Source organism: Rutilus rutilus (assembly GCF_951802725.1).
Source record: "Rutilus rutilus genome assembly, chromosome: 4".
NCBI classification, from domain to species: domain Eukaryota; kingdom Metazoa; phylum Chordata; class Actinopteri; order Cypriniformes; family Leuciscidae; genus Rutilus; species Rutilus rutilus.
In genome coordinates this window covers 34,107,851-34,132,291 of record NC_140212.1, presented here as the reverse complement: position 1 = coordinate 34,132,291, position 24,441 = coordinate 34,107,851, and the positions used below count along the sequence as shown (strand labels likewise).

The 24,441-nt window shown below is 39.1% G+C and overlaps 1 protein-coding gene across 1 annotated transcript in view; it reads right to left on the bottom strand.

Moving 5' to 3' along the window:
* Positions 1-368: 368 nt before the first annotated feature.
* The window catches only part of LOC311289701 (uncharacterized protein), a 50,527-nt gene continuing 26,454 nt past the window's right edge, over positions 369-24,441 (bottom strand). Inside the window, exons 8-18 of the mRNA XM_084407925.1 lie at positions 24,160-24,411; positions 23,480-23,611; positions 23,209-23,379; positions 18,971-19,102; positions 18,673-18,870; positions 9,698-9,796; positions 5,666-5,850; positions 5,370-5,533; positions 4,598-4,846; positions 980-1,142; positions 369-825 (exon numbers count right to left, since the gene is read on the bottom strand). Of these exons, the coding sequence (XP_084264051.1) occupies positions 736-825; positions 980-1,142; positions 4,598-4,846; positions 5,370-5,533; positions 5,666-5,850; positions 9,698-9,796; positions 18,673-18,870; positions 18,971-19,102; positions 23,209-23,379; positions 23,480-23,611; positions 24,160-24,411 (1,835 nt within the window). The 3' untranslated portion in view covers positions 369-735. The remainder of the gene's footprint in view (positions 826-979; positions 1,143-4,597; positions 4,847-5,369; positions 5,534-5,665; positions 5,851-9,697; positions 9,797-18,672; positions 18,871-18,970; positions 19,103-23,208; positions 23,380-23,479; positions 23,612-24,159; positions 24,412-24,441) is intronic.

The following is a 24,441-nucleotide window of genomic DNA, read 5'->3' as shown; positions in this document are numbered from 1 at the left end:
TGCGTTTTCCGTTCACGGAGTAGTTTAAGTTTGCCTTTTGGTTTGTTTGCACCTCAATAAAATCCTTCCATTTCTCTGGGTCTGAGCCCTCACCTCATACTTCAAAAAGAACTGATACATTTATGCAACATTGAGTGGAACACCTCATATATATCTCTGGATGAGAGTAACTTTCTTTTACTTAACACTAGTACAGTAAAGACTATGTCAGAACTACAAGTTACATTTTAAGAAGAGATGTGTAACCTCTGAGTGACCTGTTCACTCTCTGCAATACTATGTACTACTTTGTAAGTAGCACTAAAATATTTAATTCAATCTAAACACATGAAACTAAAACTCAAGAAAAAAATGACAATGATTTTTCTTCATTTCTTAGCAGGTTTATTCAAGGTTAGTCAGGTATATTGTATTCCAAGATTACTCCTTGAACAAAGAGAAAGACAGACAGCTAATTATTTCATTTAATTCAGTTTATAGTAAGTTTAACCCAAATCCACCCAACAACCTAAAATAATTTAGTTTGTATATATTGTTTTAATTGGACTTCCTCAATAACGATAAAACAATGCATGTATACAGACAGTTATTGGAGAGATTTTTAGAGATCAGTTAGTTATCATACGTGATTTGCTTATTTAAACAAAGTGCTTGCAAAACGTAAGAAAAAAAAAGTTTTTATAACAAAGTATTGAAAGTAATGATTATCAATGCAGGTTCTTTCATTCATCAGGATTACTGAGCTTTCAGACCCATGGAGATTGCTGAAGAGTGGAGGAAGTCCAAAGATCTGTGCCTTCTACTTCTATATCCATGGTCGCATAACTGAAGATGACAGACAAGAAAATACATTTAACGTCATGCTTTCTACAAAGCTAAGGCTGTTGAATGTGTTTTCTTTTAGAAAGACCCATTGTAAAAGGTTTACAATTTGCTTGAAGGCTACTGTCAGTAATGCAGTTTTACTGTCCAAACTTACCAGAGCACATCTGCCATTCTGTACAAGGCAAAGATTAACCTGACAGTGCAGGAAGAAGTGGTCAGAAATTCCTGAGAAGGTGAACATCCTGAAGGAGAAATGGCTTGTTGTATCAATACCGTTCTGAAGGACTTCCACAGTGGCATCTTCAGGGTTGGGGCATCTAGGAAGGGAGGAGGGTTTTTCAAAGTAATGTAATAAAGGGAAAACTAGAGCATGTCAAAATTTGAATGCCTTGTTTATGATGTACTTGGTCAGCAGGGCTGTTTCCAGGCATAGGCGAACTAGGCACCGAGTATTGTTTGGTGAGACTTTTGAATAATGGTCCATCATTAATAGGTAACTATGCAAGAAGTAATTCAGGACAAATAAATAGTACTGCATTAACAATTCAGTTTCTTAACTAATATCGAAACTGTAATGGTCATCAGCTGGAGTGCCCTTGAGAGCCTGAGGGCCCTCCACATCAGACTATCATTATTCACTCACTACTACAATTCCCATAATTCACTGCCCGGACTCATCATTCCTGATTATCACATTCACCTGTGTCTCATTATATTGTTTAGTTCACCCCATATAAGCCTGGTTCACCTCATCATTCCCTGCGAAGTCTTGTACGTTATTCCAACTGCATTTCCGTTGTTGTCGTTGTCATTCCTGGTTCTTGATCTCTGCCCGTGTCCTGGTTTTCCTGTTTCTGCCTCTCCCTCTGGATTTGTCTGTTTGTTTGATTGCCTGCCTGTGTATGACCTTTGCCTGGATTTTGATTACGATTCTGCTTAACCCTTTAAATAAAACTGCATTCGGATCTTCTACCCTCGTGTCTCGGAGCAGTACGTAACAGAAGACTTCGCCAACATGGATCCAGCAGTTTGTCTCTTCAACCTCCGCCAAGGTAGCCGTCCAATTGAGGATTTTGTCAAGGAGTTTTGTGAGCTTAGCCATGAGGTTAACTTTAATGATGTTGTCTTAAAGGACATTTTTCACCATGGACTTAATGACATTCTTAATTACCTCATGCCTGACAATACCCCTCACTGGACTCTAGTTCAATATATAGACCTTGCCCTTTTGCTGAGCAGCTCATCATTTACTGTGGGCTTTACGGATGTGGAGCTTCACGTCACTTCTCCCGACCCAGAGACTGAGCTTCACGTCACTTCTGCCGACCCAGAGACTGAGCTTCACGTCACTTCTGCCGATCCAGAGACTGAGCTTCACGTTACGTCAGCCGATCCAGAGACTGAGCTTCACGTCACGTCCGCCCGTCAAGAGTCTCGTCCCGCCGAGACTGAATCTGTTCCTGAGCCTGAATCTGATCCTGATACTGAGCCTGAATCTGTTCCTCTTCCTCTTTCTGCGCCTGTGTCTTCGGACAAGATGGCCGACTCCACGCCTGTGTCTTCGGACAAGATGGCCGACTCCACGCCTGTGTCTTCGGACAAGATGGCCGCCTCCGAGCCAGTGTCTCCGTACATGATGGCCGCCGCCGAGCCAGTGTCTCTGTACAAGATGGCCGCCGCTGAGCCAGTGTCTCCGTACAAGATGGCCGCCGCCGAACCAGTGTCTCCGTACAAGATGGCTGCCGCTGAACCAGTGTCTCAGGACAGGATGGTCTCCGCCGAACCAGTGTCCCAGGACAAGATGGTCTCCGCCGAGCCAGTGTCTCCAGACGAGATGACCACCGCCACGTCGCTTGAGCCCTCAGCAGAGATGGCCGCCGACACGGTGTCTGTGCCTGTTCCTGTTCCTGTTCCTGAGCCTGTGCCTGTTCCTGTTCCTGTTCCTGAGCCGGTGTCTGTTCCTGTTCCTGAGCCTGTTCCTGTTCCTGAGCCGGTGTCTGTTCCTGTTCCTGAGCCGGTGTCTGTTCCTGTTCCTGAGCCGGTTCCTGTTCCTGGGTCGCCGCCGCCTGAAGGGTCGTCTCATCCCTGGTCGCCTGCACTGCCTGCTCCGCCCTGGTCGCCTGCACTGCCTGATCCGCCCTGGTCGCCTGCACTGCCTGATCTGCCCTGGTCGCCTGCACTGCCTGATCCGCCCTGGTCGCCTGCACAGCCTGATCCGCCCTGGCCGCCTGAACTTCATGGTCCGCCCTGGGCATCTGCACAGCCCGCTCCGCCTTGGCCTTCCATCCCGCCGCAGTCTCCAGGTCCTCTTCCGCTCCACGGGCCTGGCCCTCCATCCCACCCCCATGTCAGCCTCCACTCCACCTCCCTCCTGGAGTATTTTAGGAGCATCTGGAAGCTGCTCCTTTGAGGGGAGGCTATGTAACGGTCATCAGCTGGAGTGCCCTTGAGAGCCTGAGGGCACTCCACATCAGACTATCATTATTCACTCACTACTACAATTCCCATAATTCACTGCCCGGACTCATCATTCCTGATTATCACATTCACCTGTGTCTCATTATATTGTTTAGTTCACCCCATATAAGCCTGGTTTACCTCATCATTCCCTGCGAAGTCTTGTACGTTATTCCAACTGCATTTCCGTTGTTGTCGTTGTCATTCCTGGTTCTTGATCTCTGCCCGTGTCCTGGTTTTCCTGTTTCTGCCTCACCCTCTGGATTTGTCTGTTTGTTTGTTTGATTGCCTGCCTGTGTATGACCTTTGCCTGGATTTTGATTACGATTCTGCTTAACCCTTTAAATAAAACTGCATTTGGATCTTCTACCCTCGTGTCTCGGAGCAGTACGTAACAGAAACATCATGAACTAATCATTAGGTAATAGCTAATTTAGGACTGTGCCAGTTTCTTATTATGTAATCAATCATTATTGAATTAAATTCACCTCATGAAGAACTATTATCTAACTATGACCAATTATAAAGAATTACTATTTAATTACTAATCACAACATTAACTTGTCTGAGATGTGAGCAATTGTCTATTTTACATTGGTTAGTGCCATAAAATAAAATGCTAAATCCTCTCTGGGCTGATCAAATCTGACCTATGTGACTACGATCATTTAAAAATGAAATAGATAAATAGATCTGAGGCGCAACTTTTTCTTAAGATGCATTTTATAAACATTTCCAGAGTAAAAAAATCAATTATAATTGCTCGTTTCAGATACGTTAATGTTGTGAATAGTAATTAATTGGTAATTCTTTCAAATTGGTCATAGTACGTTAATAGTCTAAGGAGGCTAATCTCAATCTGTGATTGTTGATTATCTAATAAAGAACTATTTCAGCCCTAAATTCACTATTTCTTGATCTTGTTTCCATATTAGTGGAACCCCATATTATAGGGGTGGTGTGGCGCAATGGATAAGACAAATGCCTTTGGTGTGAGAGACCCGGGTTCGAATCCACTGTGAGACACCAATGTGTCCCTGAGCAAGACACTTAACCCCTAGTTGCTCCAGAGGCGTGCGACCTCTGACATATATATAGCAATTGTAAGTCGCTTTGGATAAAAGCGTCAGCTAAATGAATAAAAATGTAAATTAGTTAATAGTACTAATGTAGTACTCATTTTTACTGCATTACTTCCTGCATAGTTACCTATTAATGATGGACCATTATTCTAAAGTGTTATCCAATTTTGCTATATTCACTTTCAGATTGAAACAATTTAATCATATAACAATTTAAACATCAAGTAACTCACTCGTTGATAATCAGATTCCAGCGAACATGATATTCGGCATCGTTAACAGGTGTGGCCCAGCAGTTGTTCAGAACTGTTGCAATCTGGTCTCTATCAACTCCTTCCACCTCAACAGCCACATATATCTGCTGGTTCACCTGCATTTGCACCTCCTGCATTTGGTCATATGGGCTAGTAAACTCTGCATCATGGTAGGGAATCATGCGGATCTGGTATGTGCCCTGGCCAGCAAGTTCCTCACTTATCACACTGTAGGCAAAAACATAAAAATAACAGCAACCAGGACCTAAGTCGATTGTAATGGTGATAGCTCATGCCTTATGACACTCAAACCTCCAGCCTTTCAGTTATCAAGTTAAGACTGCAAACCTGGTTTATAACCACTGTAACCTTTATCAACACTTTTAACCCATTGTGGATGAGGTGGAAATTCTCTGGAAAGTCCTAAATTAGATAACGGATTCTATTAATTTGAGTATATAAGCAGCAGTCTCTGTCATGTTCTAAAAGACAGACATGTTAAATATTAGAAAGTGAATGCAAATTGGCAAAACATGGTGATTTATCAAAATCACAGCCCTCCTTTGCTGCAATCACTGCAATTAAAAAAATGTTACACTTGAGGTCCCAATTAATGTGCATAAACTAAAATCAACTAACAATAAGCAATACATTTGTTGCAGTACGTATTAATCTTCAACTGTAATAAATTAAAGTACAACTGTTAATTCAGGTTCTTTAAATAACATTAATAGATATTGAGTATTCTTACCCGCCTTCGGCTCTGAAACCCATGGGCATAGATATGGTCTGGATCAGAGGGTACGCACAAGAAAATGTCATGTTCATCCATATCTGTCTTGAAATGATGCTGTGGTCAGTGTCCGTCAGGTCAGACTGAATGGAGTTTTGGTAGATGAAGTGAGTCCTGTTGCTCTATGAGGATGTGAACAAATGTCAATTTCAAGCTATGGGACAACTTACTAATAATTACACACAAAGGACTGTATGTATTGATAAATCTCTTTAGTAGCTCTAGTGATGAAACAGAAATGGAAAGATCATTACCATCAGAGTAGTACCACATATGTGGCCTTTATTGTCAAAATAAAACAGAAGTCTGCCATCCTCAAGGGTTCCAGTGCAGCTTGGGTCATTTAGGTGCAGGTGCTCAGGATAAAAACCAGATTCAAAGAGCTGGCAGCGGGATAGAGATATGAAGCCGGTGCTGCTGGTACAAGACTCCACAGCATCTAAGCAGATAAAGGATTTCATAGATTATATATGTAGCGGGTAGGGTGGTTGAGACGGGAAGTGTACCTTTAAGGCTTGCTCACTGGCACTGATTATTTGGATCAGGTGGCGTAAGTGACGTGTTGACGTGTCCCTTTAAATGTGTCCTGAGACATGGACAGGAAAACATTAGTGCGGTGTGAGTTGAAGAGTGAGCCTCTTGGTGTTTTGGCTGTGCAAACTGGAGAACGTGAGTCTTTTTGGAAGGTTACGCCTATTTTTCGTTAACACTAAACTCATTGAGAAGCGCCTAACACAGCTCTTTGTTTATTTGTAGCTCGGTCTGGAGTCTACAGAAACTTGCTCGCATAATAGCGAGTAGTGATTCTACACGGGTTTGCAGCAATGTAAGTAAACTAAACCTTTTTCTTTTCGACGTAACGTGTAATGTTTAGCGCTGATCGTTTCCTTTTTGATATTTCCTATGAATAGAAGCAACACAGGTGAGAGTGTGCACAGCTATTAGTCATCCACACCGTTTAACTTTATTGTTATGGGGCATTTAGCTTTAATTCATCTAGGATGGTGTCCATTAAATTAAGTTAATCTAATCTCTTTTTTTGTCATAATCTTTCAATCAGAGATTTAATATTGTTTTAAATTGTCATGATGCTATAAAACATCGCATCATAAACCACTTATGCTTGTGATTACAGGAGGATTGCCTTCGTCTGTCTAATTAAAGGCGGGCATGCACTGTGTGATGTCAGTGCGATTTCAGCAAGGTACCTACTCACACTGAACGAGTAGATTGCATGTGATGTAAAGCCAAAACTCAGGATTTATGTGCTTTCACTGTGCGTTCTGAACGTCGAGCTGCGACTTCACTGCTCACACTATACGTGTGAAATATGCGCCTATCAGCGCGATAAACCCTCGTGCCGGGTTGCGCCTATAGATATGTATCCAGAGAGATTGTCAAAACAAGCATCAGCTATCAATTTCAAGATGATTTAGCATTTCCAATTTATGTATACAATTTTTATTAGTATTATTGTATTATTGTTGTTATTATTATTATTAGGGAAGGCCTAGGCTACTTTTATTATTAAACTGATAGGCTATTATAATTATAAATAATTGCCACGCAATAATTTCATAGCGCATCACTGCAAAACCAACGCGCTGTGAAGATAATAAAATATTACATAGAAGCTTACTCCTCCTCATTGAAAATTGTCTAAAACATTTAGGTAGATTACAATGAATTATAGGCATATAATTAATTATCAACAGTCTATAATATGTCCGAACACTGCAATAATTAATCAATGAAAATTTAAAAACAGCTTTATTTCAAAAACATTGTTTAACAAATTAATAAAAGAGGTGAAGTGTACATCGCAGGTGGCTTTGAAGACGTGGGTAATGGTTTATCCATTTTGCAACAGGAACTGGAGGTAATCAACAGTAATTTGTAGCTAGTTTGAACTACAGAACTTAAAGATCACCCTCTTTTCTTTTCTTTTTTTTTGCTGCAGATGAAACTTATGTTTTCGCGCAGACGCAGTTTAGGGCTATCGGTTCGTAGCTCTGCTTCAACTGTGCGATATAGTCACGGTGAGCGACCAAAATTTCTAACATGCCAGAAATTCATCCGACCATCTGATTGCCGGTCGTGAGAGGTTAATCGCCTCTCGTTTCCCCCTGTACACTGCACGAACACTGCACGACAAACGACGCACGACAAAGCTGAAAATCGGCCCGACCCGGAAAAGAGTCGCACGAGTCAGAATTTGGCTCAAAATCTGACGAAAATCGCACAGTGTATGCCCGCCTTAACCACTGTTTTTCCTGAGTTTAATCATTCTGTTTTACTTTTTATTTCTGTGTGTGTGTGTGTGTGTGTGTGTGTGTGTAGGGTTGCAAAGGGGCGGAAAATTTCCGGTAAATTTCCATGGGAAGTTAAGTTGGGGAATTTTGGACATATTCATTACCATGGCAACCGCTTGCGTGTCCACTCTGAAAGTAACTGTACACATAAGAGACGGATAGATACATTATTTAAGGTTATTTCTATTCGTTAGAATATTGATATATGAACTTCTTGTCAAGTAAGCCCCGTTGCGAGCATGTGCATTCTCTAAACTTTCAGTGTGCTGCACTGCTCTAGTTGACTTCTGCGCCTTCCCCCCCGAAAATATCACGTTAATTTTGAAAACATAATTCCTTTTGTGGATCCTCTTGGTCTTTCTTCATGTTTCTTTGACAAATATCAGTGTCTCAGTCTCACGCACGCTGCACGTGAGTTAACCACGCCTACTTATTTACATGTTGCGGTATACACAGAATAAAAAAAATCTGTTACGGTTGACATTTTCTTCCGCGGTAACGATATATACTGTCATACCGCCCAGCCCTACTTATGTGGTAAATAAAGTTATGCTAGCTTATTTAGCATCTAACTTATCAGTTTGCTATCTACTAGATGAATACATTTGTATGTGATATTTGCAATTTAAACATTTAATAAATATATTTCCCCATAATATCATCAAAACTTACTTCACTTTGTTTAGTCCACAGGCTCAAATGTGTGCCTTCAATAGTCTTGTGCTTTGGGCTTCTGTACATGTGATGGAGGCATGCACACTGTAGGGGGTGTGGTCTCAATAGCCATGTAGTAAGCAGTGTGCTATGTGCATGTGATTGAGGAATGGCATGGATATTCAAGTGTATTTGAATGGCATCTGCTTGTTTTAGTCAAGATTATGCTAAAATATACTTTCCTCAACTATATTTAAGTTCCCTATGAAGAGCCAACCTTCAAATTTGAAAATTCCCAGTTTATTCCCGTTTATTCCCATAAATTCCTGTTAATTCCCTTAAATTCCCATTAATTCCCATGGAAAGTTTCCATCTTTGAAAATTCCCATAATTTTGCAACCCTATGTGTGTGTGTGTGTGTGTGTTGGGGATCTGCTACCACCGTTCTGTGATGACCTGGACCTAGGTGGGCCTAGGATGGAGTCCTGCTAGTGGTAGCCTGTTCATTTAAATGTGTTTTTGTTTTGTTTTTTTGTCTGTTTGGCAATAATTATACTCCAATATTCGGCCTATGGGCATTGTGCAATATCTCCTTTGGGGACAGTGCTTATTTTGCAATGTTCACTAGTGTGAAGTGTGAAATGCTGTGTTGGTGTGTGTGTGCACGGCCGATTTGGTTTGAAGTGTCTCTTGCAGTGTTGGAGTGTGTGTGTGTATGTGAACAGCATCTATTTATTCGACTTCATTCACTGTAGTCTTGGTATTGTTAGACTTTATATCCTGTAACTCATTTACTATGAGACTTTTATTCACTGTGACTTATTTATTGTAGAATTGTTCACGGTTACCTAGGGGGAACATTTGTCTGCTCTGATTGCCAATCAGTATATTATTTTGTCTAGTGTTTAATAAAATTATATTTGAGTACATCAGTCCCATTTCTGTTCCTTCATTGGACACAACTTGCCTAAATAGTTTAAAGGGCCGCGCTTTGGGTTTTCTAGCTTAGATATTCAAATTGTGTGTGTTAGAGCGCCCCCTAGGGGTCATATATATATGCAATTCCATGCCAAAAATTTGCATTTTTATTATAAATTTGTGTGCGTTATTTGTTGTTATTGGAGACATCAGAGATTGATGGTACATAAATAATTTTTTACACATTTTTTAAAAAATGTTTGAAGGAGTTTTTACACGGCACCCCTGCTCTTGCCAGACGGCACCCGGTTGGGAAATGCTGATGTAGACTGTGAAACTGATGTTTTTTTGGTTTGTTTTTTGATTAATGTATGAATACACAACAAGTGTGAGAGCACTTACCAAAGTTTTCAGGATTTGGTCTTTGTCCTTGCAAGCAACAACAGCCATAGACACCATCTCTCTCCTGGCAAGCCTCATTTTCAGTGCAAGTACTACAAACTAAAACAGACAAGAAGAAGACCATTGCACAAAAGGACATGGAAGCATGCAGTGATTTGGATCTTGACCTATCCATATGTGTTAAAGTATGTCAATACATCAAAGTGGCTGAAGGATATAGAGATTCTATTTACGCATTGAAAATTGACCAAAAAGATTTTTTTGCACAAATAAATAAATAACAATTTCCATCATGACCACCATTGACATGAAAAACCCAATGACTGTTATAAATGACATTGCTGTAAGATGACAGTTCAGAAGTGCTCAGTAATAAGGTATAAGGTAGGTGAACTTCAATAATACGGTAGGTGAACTTCAACATGGCGGCTAAAGATCACACGCGTCTGGTTCTATAAAGCCACCTATTTTCTTATCAGAATCGACAACAAAATTTAATCTCTCAGTAAAACCCTTTCTGTTAAATTGGATTGTAATGTTGCATATTTTAACAATATTGGTAGGCTACTATCATTGCGACACTGATATATTAAAGCAAGCAAGGATGGTGTTTTCCCCCTGGTTTTGAGGAGTCAACACGCACTGTACTCTAAAATTCTAAATAATGGGAATGTAAAGTCAGCTTGTACCTCAGTGACTCACGAGAAGGTATTGTCATCCAACAATTACTCTCCACTGGGATATTTTCAATTAGCATTAATATTACTTTTGGCTGGAGATATAGAACTTAATCCTGGTCCACAACCCTATGGAAAAACAGCTCAAAGTGCTGAACCTGTTGGTGGTGAGTGTTTGACTCTGCTACCCACAACACCCGTCTGTTTGTACGTACATTTGAACAGATCCTTCAAACCGAGGAATCCGGTAATGATAATGCATCGATCAAGACATTTTTTCCAAACTTTGAATCAGGCTAAAATTGTCTGGGATACACGATGTAAAATGAAAGGATTGTTTGGCGGACATTTAAAACATCCGGAGTATGACTCCTAAACGCAAACAACTTGAACATTTACTCTGTAATTCCAATATTGACTTTCTAGGATTATCAGAAACTTGGTTAAATTGTTTCTCCTCGGAGTCAGTAGTAAATATACCTGGATATAATGTTTTTAGACAAGATCGGGAGCAGGGGGGGGGGGGGGGGGGGGGGTGGAGGGGTTTTAGTGTATGTAAAAAGCACTTTAAAATGTAATCAAATTGAATGGCCAAGTGAAGTTGGTCTTGAGTGTGTTGGTGTGGATATCTCACTTTCTGCTGAAATGTCTTTTACTTTAATTTGTATGTATCATAAACCTTCAGCAAAGTTGAATTTTTATGACAAATTGAAACAACTTCTTAACCACTGTGATTTGAAAAAGGAAGTAATTATCATGGGAGATTTTAATATTAATTGGAATGAAAGGAAGGAAAGAAAAAATTTAAAACAGATTTTTGACTATTTTAACTTTACACAGCTGATAGAACAGCCTACTAGAATAACCCCTCATTCTAAAACTAGAATAGATCTATTGTTTACAAATAAGCCTGAAAGAATTGTACAGCATTATTACCTGTTGACAGGGCTGTCTGATCATAATGTAATTTTCTTTTCAAGAAAACTAACAAAGCAACGCTTTTTAAATTTCTTATCATGATTATAGTCCCTAAAAATCAGCAACTAAATCCTGAAATAGCTTTAAAAGAGATTGATTGGAGTGAAGTCCTGCAAAGCAAAAACATAGAGAGAGGCTCTGATTATTTTTTGGGAAAAGTTAAAGAAGTATTTGAGTTTTTTACTACGGTTAACAAAAATAAAAGGGAACACGTTGCCCTGGGTTAACAATGAATGTAGGAAATTGATGAAGGATAGAGATAAGCTCCTTAAAAAATAAATGAATAAATAAAATCGCTGAATTCTGGTCTTTTAACTCATCTATATAAATACACTTCTATGAGGAATAAAGTAATACAGACTTTACGAACGGCCAAAGCCATTTTTTTATGAATATTATTGAGGAGTCGAAAAAAAATCTGGCAAAACATAAATAAATTAGCTGGAAAACAAAAGAACATTGATAAAAGTTTAGAGCTTAAAATGAACAGCATTTTAGTAAAGGATTCTTTAACTATAGCCACTAATTTTAATGCACATTTTATAAATTCAGTTGATGAATTAACCCAGCTTTTTACCATAAAACATGTTACTTATAGACCTATTCAATTTGATCAACCGATTTTTCAAATAGATGAAACAACTGAGTTAGAAGTATATTATTGATGCATTAAAAAGCTCCAAAGCAAATGATGCCTATGGGCTTGAAACATTTTTAAAATCAAATAAAGATTCTTTAGTATGCCCAATAACACACATGGTAAACTTGTCCTTTAGCCAAGCAGTTGTTCCATCTACTTAGAAGGTGGCTACAGTTGTCCCAATTTACAAATCTTGAGATAAATCAAATTTGAAAAATGATAGGCCAATTAGTATCCTTCTGATTATATCTAAGGTAGCAGAAAAATGGCTAGCTAATCTTTTGACTAATCATCTAAATAAGGATTTTACTTCTTTATATCCAATGCAATTTGGTTTTCGCAGTAATTATTCACCAGATTCTGCAAACTCTTTGTTTGTTGAGAAAGTGAAATGCTTATTAGATAAGAATGCGTGTGTTGGTGCTGTCTTTTTAGATCTAAAGAATGCATTTGACACTGTTGACCATCAGTTGCTTTTATCTAAACTAACAAATTAAAAATTTTCAGAGGAAGCAATACTTTGGATAAAATCTTATCTTTCAAATGGGAAACAACGTGTATGTATCGATGGTATAAAATGTTCTTACACTGCTTTCCCCAAGGGGGTTCCACAAGGTTCTATTATAGGACCAATTCTATTTTCACTTTTAATTAAGGATTTACCTGGAGTATGTAAAGATGTAAATGTTCATTTGTATGGTTCATTGTATGGTTCATTTGGTGGTTGAGGAGATTCCCCCATCTATGTAAAGCGCTTTGAGGTCTCAGAAAAAGCGCTATATAAATGTAACGAATTATTATTATTATTATTATTGTATGCAGATGATATAGTAATTTTAACCAGCCTAAGAATTTTTAAAAAGCCTCGATTACTTTGACTTCTGCTATGACCAAAATACAGGATTGGCTTACCAGGACAGGTTTAGTATTGAACACAAAAAAAAACTGTATAAAGTTTTCAAAACAGTTAGTAGAGATGACACATTCAAATATATTTCTGAGAGGGGAGGAACTTGAAGTTGTTAAAGAGTTTACATATCTTGGGGTTACTTTGGATTATACTCTTACTTTTAAAAGCCGTGTAAAAAAGTTGTCTAATATTGCTTTTGTGGAAGAAAAATACCAGACCCCTTTTTTCTGACTGGCTAACTGGACTCACTTCTACATTACATCTTGAAAGAATTAGATACTCTTTATCCGGGAACCCTGCAAAATTTGATAAGATGTGGGAACCAGTTTTTACCTTTTTGTCAAACCAGAAGGATTAAATTATTTATTTATGTTTTTCTGATCTGTAATAATCACTTTCTGTAATTATTGTGATTACACTCTGTAATAGAGGTTGGCTTTATGTACGTCTTCCTTTTTATAGTACTTTTGATTCATTTTACACATTGCACAGATTTGTTTTTCGAAGGGTCTTTTTGTCTGTTATTTTTAGTTTTTGATGTTTGAAAACCTCAATAAAAAATAATATAAAAAAAAAAAAAAAAAGTTGTCTAATATTGTAAAATTGAATTTAAAGAATTTAAAGTACATTAGGCCATTCTTGACAGTTGGTGCTGCAAGGTTGTATTTACATTCAGTGATTTTATTTTCACATATCCAGTATTGTTTCAATAGTTGGTCATTCACAGGTGACACAACTCTAAAGTTAATAGAAACACTGTATAAGAAGGTAATACAAGTATTGGATAAAAAAATAAAAAAAACATCACTGTAAAAAAAAAACAAAAAAAAAAACATAATTTATTGAGTTTTGAAATTTCAATTATGCATTTTTTTTATTTATAAGGTCTGGCATGGGCTTGCCCCACCTCCACTGAACGAATTTATAAAACAGAGGACAGATTGTGGTATTGGTACCAGGCCTGTCATTAGAAGAGGGGATTGTGCAGTACCATATAGGCAAACATCTTTTGGTCAGAAAGTATTATCTGTGATAGGGAGCAAATATTATAATAGTTTACCGCAGTCAATAAGACAATGTTCTACTTATCACACTTTTAAAGAACTTTTAAAGAAGTGACTTATGACAAATGAGGTGTGTAAATATTTTTCTTTGTAATTTTAGTAGTGTGTTTTGGGTATTGTTTTTTTGTAGTGTTGTGTGTATTGAGTGTTTATTCTTGTGTGTACCTGCCTAGGGACTGCGGACGTAAATTAGCAATGTTGCTATTGAAGGGGGTGGATTGGAATCCACTGCTGCTTCAATGTATATGTAATGAGTGACTATAATCAAGGTATTAATAAATATTTTTCCTTCTAAATTGTTTTTATTGAGTTGAATTACTTCTCTGGAGATTTTACGTTGTTATAGAAGTTACCAGTGTGATTACTGAAATGTTCTTTTCATGTATTCTTTAATGTCTGTATTTGATATCTGAATGCAGTAACAGTGCTTGCTTATTTATCCATCCCGACTTCCAGAAATGAAATAGGGACTGGTTTTGTGTTTGAGAAAGGTCTTCAACGTGTTAAAACATATAGGAGTCATTTGAAGCCAATAGTTTAAAGGACCATTTCTTTGTTAAATCCTTACTTTCCATTTAGACTAAAGTGTTGCTCTCCTTGAGAGAAAGAAAGCATTATCTCGATGTTTTGAGACGAGACTCCTGTTTATAGTTAGAGCCTGGCCAAATCCAACCTTGGAAATGCTGTGTGTCGGTGTGTGTGTGTCTTCTTGGTTACAGGTTAAGCACTGGCATTATTGGAGAGATGTTGTTCTTGACATGTTGGCACCAAGCAACCCAAATCTGAGAACTGGAAGGTCACGACGTGCCTAAGCGGGGTGGCCTACGAACTCCTGTGTGAGTCTTGAAGCTGACTTCTGCTGATGAAACAGCAAACTATCTTCTGCAAAACTTTTCTTCAATTTATTATAATTCTGACTCCTGGTCTTGTTTCAAACATCTGGTCCTTTGGTCCTAAACTGTTACCCCCTAACACTATAATCCAGCTTGTTTACATTGTGTATTTTGTACAAATGTTCATTAACATGCTTTGTCCCTTTCAAAAAACGAACAAAACAAAAACATGAAATGAGACGTTCTGCTTGGAATGGGAACTTGCTGACTCTCCTGCCCTGTTTCCATTACAGATTTGCACAAAACATTTGTGATATTTTCTAAATGTCAATGAAAAATTATTGCGAAATTACGTTTCCATTAACCGACTGAAACGTAATTTTTTTCTCTCGCGAGTCATTCCAAAATCATGGTGATGAGGTTTTAATGGAAGGAGACGTAGGCATGAGTCCAAGCATTAATGGCAAGGAGAAACCCCTTATACTTGGCGCGGCATGTATGAGCAGTGTTGGGTTAACTCATTACACGTAAATTGAGTTACATAATCAATTACTTTAAGTTTTCATGTACGATTTTAATTTATCAGTTATTATTACGCACATTTTAAATGAATAAATATTGTAGCAACAATGACAATGACATCCGGTCAGCTGCTTTTCAAATTAGTGAACCCTGATCTCGCAAACACATCCTTCGTTGTCTGAGAAGACAAGAGGTCTGTTCACGTCCGACACAGTGCCTTAAACAGAAGGAACCCTGTTGTTTAAAATCCCCTCTCTCTCTAAAACCCACATGCCTTTGAATCACGTGACAAGCCTCAAAGACATTCCAGACATTCCACACACACGCACAAGAACACTCGTGGACTTTGAAACAGAAATTTCCACATATGATCCAATAGCAATGCTTTTGATATGTATTTTTATGTGTGTATAATTTCCATGGCAGATTGAGATGTCTATGTTCTATCATAGAAATCAATTAACACCTAAAATGCTCAGAATTCTACATTTGAAATGCATATCTGTATTCCTATATTCTGTACACACCATTTCTGGTATCATTCTAATCGTAGTGATCTCACGGAATTGCACATATGTATGAGATTGCAATGAAATGTATTCTCATGGGTATTATCTTTCTGAAAGAGAAAATACGAATTCTATCTCTCACATGACATAGTCAAAGTAGGCGTTTCTTCACAAACAAAGTAACTTTTTCCCGCTTCAGATCAGAAGATACGATTGGCTGTTGTCCCAAAAAGAGGGGGGAAGCAGATTCCCTTTAAAGGTGCAGACCCTCGCACCCCCCTCTCTCTCTCTCTCGCTCTCACCTCTTACACTTCTTCTCCTCCACGAGCAGCGCTTCTACTCTTCCAACGGAACCAGCTGGAACAGGCCTTGGCCTCTCTCTCTGGGACGCATACCCCCGCGTCATGTAGGAGCTGCCCTGCCGTCCTTTGCAACTAAGTTCATATTCGCCTTTCCCCTCCACAAGGGAAATGATCTGAACTTTCTCGGTAACGTTAAATTCAAGTGAGCCTTTACATCGTCTTGTGAAACGACACCGGAAGACGACGCTAGACGCAAACCAGCCGGACACGTGCACACGCGCGTCCCCCTTTTCCAGCATTCCACTGAAAGAGTACAAAATCTTGCAAGTATCTCTCTAAAAGCTGATTTCAGGTGTCTAGCTCTTAGGTCTGTGAATTAAGTTACCCTCTTATCTCTTCTCTCTATATCCTTATTTCTCTCTTTCATTTCATTTATTCTGATCACGTTATTTCTTATGTTCTTGTTTGGTTAAATGTTTGTTGTATTGTTTGCATTTTTACGTACGTTTATATTTGTAGCTCATATAATCTCTCTAGTTGTTACATTTATTAAAACCCATTCATACTTTGACTGTCTCTGTGTTTGAAAACCCACCTTTATGAAGTCAATGAAATGCAAAAGATCTAATTAAGCTACATGCTCGATATTATAGACTACTTTGAGTAGTTTTAATTCATAAACCCAAAAGTTTTATGTTCATGGCCAGAAGATAAACTTTCTTGGAGTTTGTAAACAGGGATACCCCTTCTTAACTGTGATAATCTTACATTTATTCGCTGGACGAATGACTGATGACCAGACCAGTTACAGAACAAGGTAATCTCGATAATTGATAAAGTAAATGTATATGCGATTTATGAATTATGACCATGAGTTATGATTATTAATATTTCCAAAATTGGAATTGGAATTGGCCCAGAGTCATATATTTAAAGGTAATATAAATACACTTAAGAATCAATAGATTAAGCTATAAAATTACTACATATGAGCTTAAATGCTCAATTCTCTCAGTACTTTTATCAAATGTTTAAACTAACTTCACAATTTTTACTTGCACTGATAATATAGCAAGACTTTTTCTTTTAGTTGTCCTCTTTCATAGATAGCTCTTTTCTTCTTGCTGTGTAAATTTGTTTAAATTCGTAATATTTTTCAATCTCGTAATATTCTGCAGAAGAGAGAAGCTTCTCTCGCGAGAAATGAATCGCAGTTTTACTCCTTCTCAGCATGTGATTGGCTGTTTACTTCTGATGCCACACCTAAACTCCTAAACTCAGGATCAAAGCCTGAGTTGACAGAGAAAGTTGATGATCAGCATCATGGTACCAACAAAGCCTGGTTGGATTGGTTTGGTTTTGTCAACTCAAAACTAATCCTGTAAACCTGAGTTTGTTCAACTACCATCATGGTACAATATAATAATAATAATTATTATTATTATTATTATTGATAAATAAAATATTTGGCAACATAAGAAAATGAAAAATAGAGTGAAAAACACCTGCAAATTAAGAAAACATCTTCATGATGTTTGAGCTGTAAGCACGTCCCAGCCGGGTTCGTCACATCCACAAACATTTCCGTTGTGGTCTGTGTTATTTACAGCACGTTTCTTATTTGGTTGTGTTGTGAGTATTTGGAGAACACGTGTGTTGTGAAACTGATGAAGATGTTTTCTTAATTTGTGGGTGTTCTTCTATTTGCATGTGTTTTCTTCAGTTGCAGAGCCTTGAGCTCTTTTGGCCACCGTGATTTTTACTGTGCTGCACGCACTGAATTAAAGTGACAGCACATGGCCCGCGGTCAACATGAACACAAATTGACATTAAAGATTAGTAATCTCATCATAAATGCATTTAATTAAATTATACTACTAATTTTCAGTCATCTTTTTACTTTAAGACCGGGGTAAAGCAAGGAAAACTACACTTTACCTCAACAAGGCGACATAATGAACGACACTCGTCTCATTCGTGGAGATGGAAAGACAACTTTCTTTGTGACCTTCAAGATTTATTGTATAAAGATTTAAATGCAAAAGATTTAAATGCAAAAGTAAAGGTATGAGAGTCGGCTGTTAATTGACAAAATTGTATGTTTTATTTTTAATTTTTTTGTGATATTAACATAAGTACATGTTTAAATGTTTTGCCACTTGCTTGAGCAACTTAATATATAAATCTATATAGAAGTAATGCATTAAATGAGTTTATACGTGAATACGTCTATGAAAGAGTGTTGGCTTATAACTGTAGTGTGTACGAATAGTAATGCTGACAAAACTTTAACTTTTTTTTAATAAAAGATGCTAATAATAAAAAAAGTGATTTGAAATAAAAAATAGAGAATAACTGTTGTTTGTGGATCAGTTGTGCACTGCAAACGCAGCGTATGTGAAAGCACAATGCAAACGGAGTATGTGTGAAACAGGCGTAACCTAGAATGTCATCCCAAATAAAAATCATGTGGTAACAGGTTTTCATGTACAATGTGGGATACAGCCAATTTAAATGATTAAAATAGTTAAAATAGTCACCTGATGGTGAGGCTATTGATGAAGATGTTGGAAAGGTTGTTGACTGTGAGGATGATGATGATGCTGAGGTTTGTGAAGATAGAGTAACTGGCAATGATGATGACGAGGATGAAGTATCTGGCAATGAGGATGATGAGGATGAAGTAACTGGCAATGAGGATGATGAGGATGACAAAGTTGGTGAGTGTGGTGTCATTGCTAAAGATGGTGAGGAATGAGGAAGATGATTTATAACACTTTTACACATTTATTTAGACTTCTTGGATGGATGTTTTGTGTTGAGATTATTAAGTCTTACATTGAACGCACGTCTGCTGGTAGTCAGGACAGCAGTCACCGATTTGGACGCAAACCTCGTCACAGAAACACCCACGGTAGCATTCGTTATTATGTCCAGCACAGCAGAGCACTGTGGGTACTGAACACTGGCCTGAAAGACATAAGACCCAAGACTTTGCAGATCATAAAATTATCAAGACATGACAATACAAATAACAGCAATACTTGGTGATCCAAATGTACTGCATATAAATAGAAATATGCACAGCTTTGGCAAAAGTTCTGGTCTGTATAAGGGTTCTGTTGTTTTACATTTTTTACAATTACTTTAATTTTTCCTTATTCTTTCCCCGGTTCTAGTGTTGTTGCTGTTGTTTTTTTACTTGTGGCAAAAGTGGATCATCGTTGCATTTTATTTCGGCTTCAAAATACACACACCAATGCCGTTGTACATTTTGTCATCCCTTAAGTCGATGTTCTGCCCTCTAGTGGTTAAATAGCACTGCTGTTGTTTGAATTATTGAACTGACAAGAATGGCGCCAGTGTGTGTGGCTTGCCGTCTGTCTCTGTTTGCGCTCTGTGTGTTTGTGCTGTATGTATCACTTGTTGCTCTGAATGTCAACTCTCTGCTGGTGTACAATCGCCAAACACTGCTGGATCTACGTCTTTACGCCGAAGTTTTAGTAAAGTCGGACCATTCTGGACGTGGGAATTTACCCCCGTTCCTGGCGAGGATCCCTGCTCACCTATGCCGCCTCCCGCACCCACTTCCTCGGCGTAAGCGCACCCGTCGTCGGGGTAGACGTCGGGGTAGACGTAGCGGTCGGCTGGTGAGGCTGAAGGCTTATGTGGTGGACTTTTCTTCTGCTCCTTGGACCGAGTTTGGAGGCGGGTGTGGCGGTCTTATTTCCCGGCGCTTACTGGAACCTGACGACCCCTGGCTGATACCTGTCGTTGGCCCGGATGATGGGTTTCAGGCCCGCGGTCCCTGCTCTCCTCGCCCCCGCTGGCGCGGGGTGAATCACTGCATCCTGCGGCCTCTGTGTCGGACTCCCCGGACAGCTGATACCGCAGATCCACCGGTTCCTGCCAGACTCGGTCTGGTGAACGCTAGATCACTAGCGAACAAAACTTTTATCTTAAAGGATCTCTTCACTTCCAGAGAATTGGATTTTCTCTTCGTGACTGAGACGTGGATGACTGTTGGTGAGTCCAGCGCCTTCACTGAACTATTACCACGATTGCTGTTATTTTAACTCACCTCGGATGTCTGGTCGAGGAGGAGGAACAGCCACTGTTTTTAAGAGTTTTTATAAGTGTAAGCTGCAATCTCCGTCATCCTCTTTTACCAGCTTTGAACTCACTTTATTTGTGCTGGGTTACCCTCACATCGTACTGTGTGCCGTGGTCTATCAACCTCCAAAGTACAACAAGGACTTCATAAATGAATTTTCTGTTTTTCTGGCTGAAATCATGCCTAAATATGACGAGTCCTTATTGTCGGTGATTTTAATGTTCATGTATGTTGTCCTGATAAGCCAATGGCAACGGACTTTTTAAACCTTATTGATTCGTTTAATCTTGTGCAGTCTGTGTCTGGACCTACACAAGAACGTGGACACACACTTGATCTTGTTTTATCTTATGGTCTGCCTGTTTTTAATCTTGAGATATGTGATGCAACTTTCTCTGATCATATGCCCGTTCTGTTTGAGGTTGCTCTTGCCTGTAATACTACAGTTAGATCTGCTGCTGCTGTTCGGCGCTGTCGTATTATTAACCCTTCCACTGCCGCTCAGTTCTCCACTGCCTTCAATCTTAGCTGCGTCTTTCCTGAGACTGTGTCCTCTACTGAGGAGCTCAGTTCATGGTTTCACTCCACCTGTAAGCATGTAATAGACACTGTGGCTCCATTAAAAACCAGGCAGCCTAAAATCAGATCTGAGCCCTGGTTGAATGACGCAACTCTGGCTATTAGACGTGAGTGTCGCAGAGCTGAGCGCAGGTGGAAGAGGGACAAACTGCAGGTGTTTTTTGAAATGCTTAGGGACTGTTGGCGACGCTATCAAACAACTGTGAAAGCTGCTAAAAGAAAATATTTGTCGGACATCATCGTGTCAAACTGCCACAAGCCTCGCATCTTGTTCAAGACTATTGACTCTGTCCTGAATGACCCACAATCTGTCAGTATGGAGACCTCCCCTGTTGTTTGTGAAAATTTTCTTAATTTTTTTATCAACAAGGTTTGTTCTACTAGGGCTTTAATTTCCCCCTCTGCGTATGACCCTTCAATCTCTGTCACCTGCTCTGCTATTTTTAACCAGTTTGAGCCTGTGACGCTGTCGTTCGTACAGGAGATTGTTGGTCATATGAAGCCCTCAGGTTCTCCAAATGATGCTGTCCCTGCGCGATTTTTTAAGGAGATCTTCCCTACTGTAGGTCCTTACGTTACTTCAGTCATTAACAGTAGTCTGTCCTCAGGTGTGGTCCCTTTGAATTTTAAACATGCAGTGGTGCAGCCACTGATTAAAAAAACAGGGCTAGATCCTGCTGTTCTTGCCAATTACAGGCCCATCTCTAAACTCCCTTTTTTTTCAAAAATCATTGAGAAAGTAGTTTATGGTCAATTAATGGCCTTTTTGGAACACCAAAATATTCTCGAGATTTTCCAATCCGGTTTTAAATCCCTGCATAGCACTGAATCAGCACTTTTAAGAGTTTTTAATGATATCTTATTAGCTACAGACTCTGGTGATTCTGTGATTCTCGTGCTTTTAGATTTAACTGCTGCCTTCGACACAGTGGACCACGAGATCCTAATTTCTCGCCTGGACCAGTGGGTGGGCATTAGAGGCGTGGCATTGGATTGGTTCAGGTCGTACCTGGCTGATAGAACGTTTTGTGTTAGCCTCAGCGACTCTGTGTCATCCTCTGCTCCCCTCTCATGTGGGGTCCCACAGGGCTCAGTGCTTGGCCCTCTCCTCTTCTCTCTTTACCTACTCCCGCTTGGCTCCATAATTAGGAAGCATGGGATTCTATTCCACTGTTATGCGGACGACAGCCAAATTTATTGCATTACTGAAATGTCTGGATGACATCAAGGCCTGGATGTCTTTTAATTTTTTTAATTTTAATCATGACAAAACAGAGGTGATGGTTTTTAATGGATCCACTGGAACCCCCCTGCCAGATCTTGGTCCCCTAACACAGTACATGAAACCCACCATTACAAACCTGGGGGTGAAGATGGACCCCGATTTTAAACTTGAGAGCCAGATCAGGTCTGTCGTGAAATCAAGTTTCTTTCACCTGAGGCAGCTGGCCAAAATAAAACCGATTCTTTCCAGACAGCATTTTGAGACAGTAGTTCACGCTTTCATAACTACTCGGCTGGATTACTGTAACGCACTGTATGTGGGGGTCAGTGCGTCGACCATCTCTAGGCTCCAGATGGTACAGAACGCTGCAGCTCGACTTTTAACTGGCACAAGAAAACATGAGCACATTACCCCCATTTTAGCCTCACTCCATTGGTTGCCCATTCATTTTAGAATTAATTTCAAAATTCTTCTATTTGTTTTTAAATCCTGCAATGGTCTTGCCCCGCTATACCTCTCTGAGCTTGTACAATTTTATACTCCTTCCCGGTCTCTCAGGTCAGCAGATCAGCTGCTCCTGAGAGAGCCTAAAACAAAGCGGAAGCTCAGAGGGGATCGTGCCTTCGCAGTGGCAGCTCCAAAACTTTGGAACAGTCTGCCTCAGCACATCAGACAGGCCTCCTCTCTGTCTGTTTTTAAATCCCACCTAAAGACCCACCTCTTTTCCTTGGCTTTTAACACCTAGTAGGAAGTTGACTTCAATTATTTTATCTTAAGGATTTTATATTTATTTGTTGTTAAACTTTAAATTTTGTTACTTTATCTATTGAGTTCATTGTACTATTATGCTTCTGTTTGTTATTCATTATTATTGTATTTTTATTTTTGTGTGCAGCACTTTGGAAACCTTGTGTTTATTTAAATTGTGCTATATAAATAAAATTGGATTGGGATTGGATTGGATTGTTTGGCAGATCAGCTTCTTTAACATGGAATAATTGTGATACCAGGCTGTTTTTTAAGCATGACAATCACTCAGTTTCAGTGTTTTCCTAACCTAGAAAATATTAACTCGCATAAAAATCATGTGGTAACAGGCTTACATGCACAATGATGCATACAGCCAATTTAAATGATTCAAATAGTTAAAATTATCACCTGATGGTGAGGCTATTAATGATGAAGATGTTGGAAAGGTTGTTGACTGTGAGGATGATGATGATGCTGAGGTTTGTGAAGATAGAGTAACTGGCAATGAAGATGATGATGATGAAGTATCTGGCAGTGAAGATGATGAGGATGACAAAGTTGGTGAGTGTGGTGTCATTGCTAAAGATGGTGAGGAATGAGGAAGATGATTTATAACACTTTTACACATTTATTAAGACTTCTTGGATGGATGTTTTGTGTTGAGATTATTAAGTCTTACATTGAACGCACGTCTGCTGGTAGTCAGGACAGCAGTCACCGATTTGGACGCAAACCTCGTCACAGAAACACCCACGGTAGCATTCGTTATTATGTCCAGCACAGCAGAGCACTGTGGGTACTGAACACTGGCCTGAAAGACATAAGACCCAAGACTTTGCAGATCATAAAATTATCAAGACATGACAATACAAATAACAGCAATACTTGGTGATCCAAATGTACTGCATAAAAATAGAAATATGCACAGCTTTGGCAAAAGTTCTGGTCTGTATAAGGGTTCTGTTGGTTTACATTTTTTTCAATTACTTTAATTTTTCCTTATTCTTTCCCCGGTTCTAGTGTTGTTGCTGTTGTTTTTTTACTTGTGGCAAAAGTGGATCATCGTTGCATTTTATTTTGGCTTCAAAATACACACACCAATGCCGTTGTACATTTTGTCATCCCTTAAGATGTTCTGCCCTCTAGTGGTTAAATAGCACTACTGTTGTTTGGCAGATCAGCTTCTTTAACATGGAATAATTGTGATACCAGGCTGTTTTTTTAAGCATGAATCACTCAGTTTCAGTGTTTTCCTAACCTAGAAAATGTTAACTCGCATAAAAATCATGCGGTAACAGGCTTACATGCATAATGATGTATACAGCCAATTTAAATGATTCAAATAGTTAAAATTATCACCTGATGGTGAGGCTATTGATAATGAAGATGTTGGAAAGGTTGTTGACTGTGAGGATGATGATGATGCTGAGGTTTGTGAAGATAGAGTAACTGGCAATGAAGTTGATGAGGATGAAGTATCTGGCGATGAGGATGAAGTAACTGGCAGTGAAGATGATGAGGATGAAGTAACTGGCAGTGAGGATGATGAGGATGAAGTAACTGGCAGTGAAGATGATGAGGATGACAAAGTTGGTGAGTGTGGTGTCATTGCTAAAGATGGTGAGGAATGAGGAAGATGAT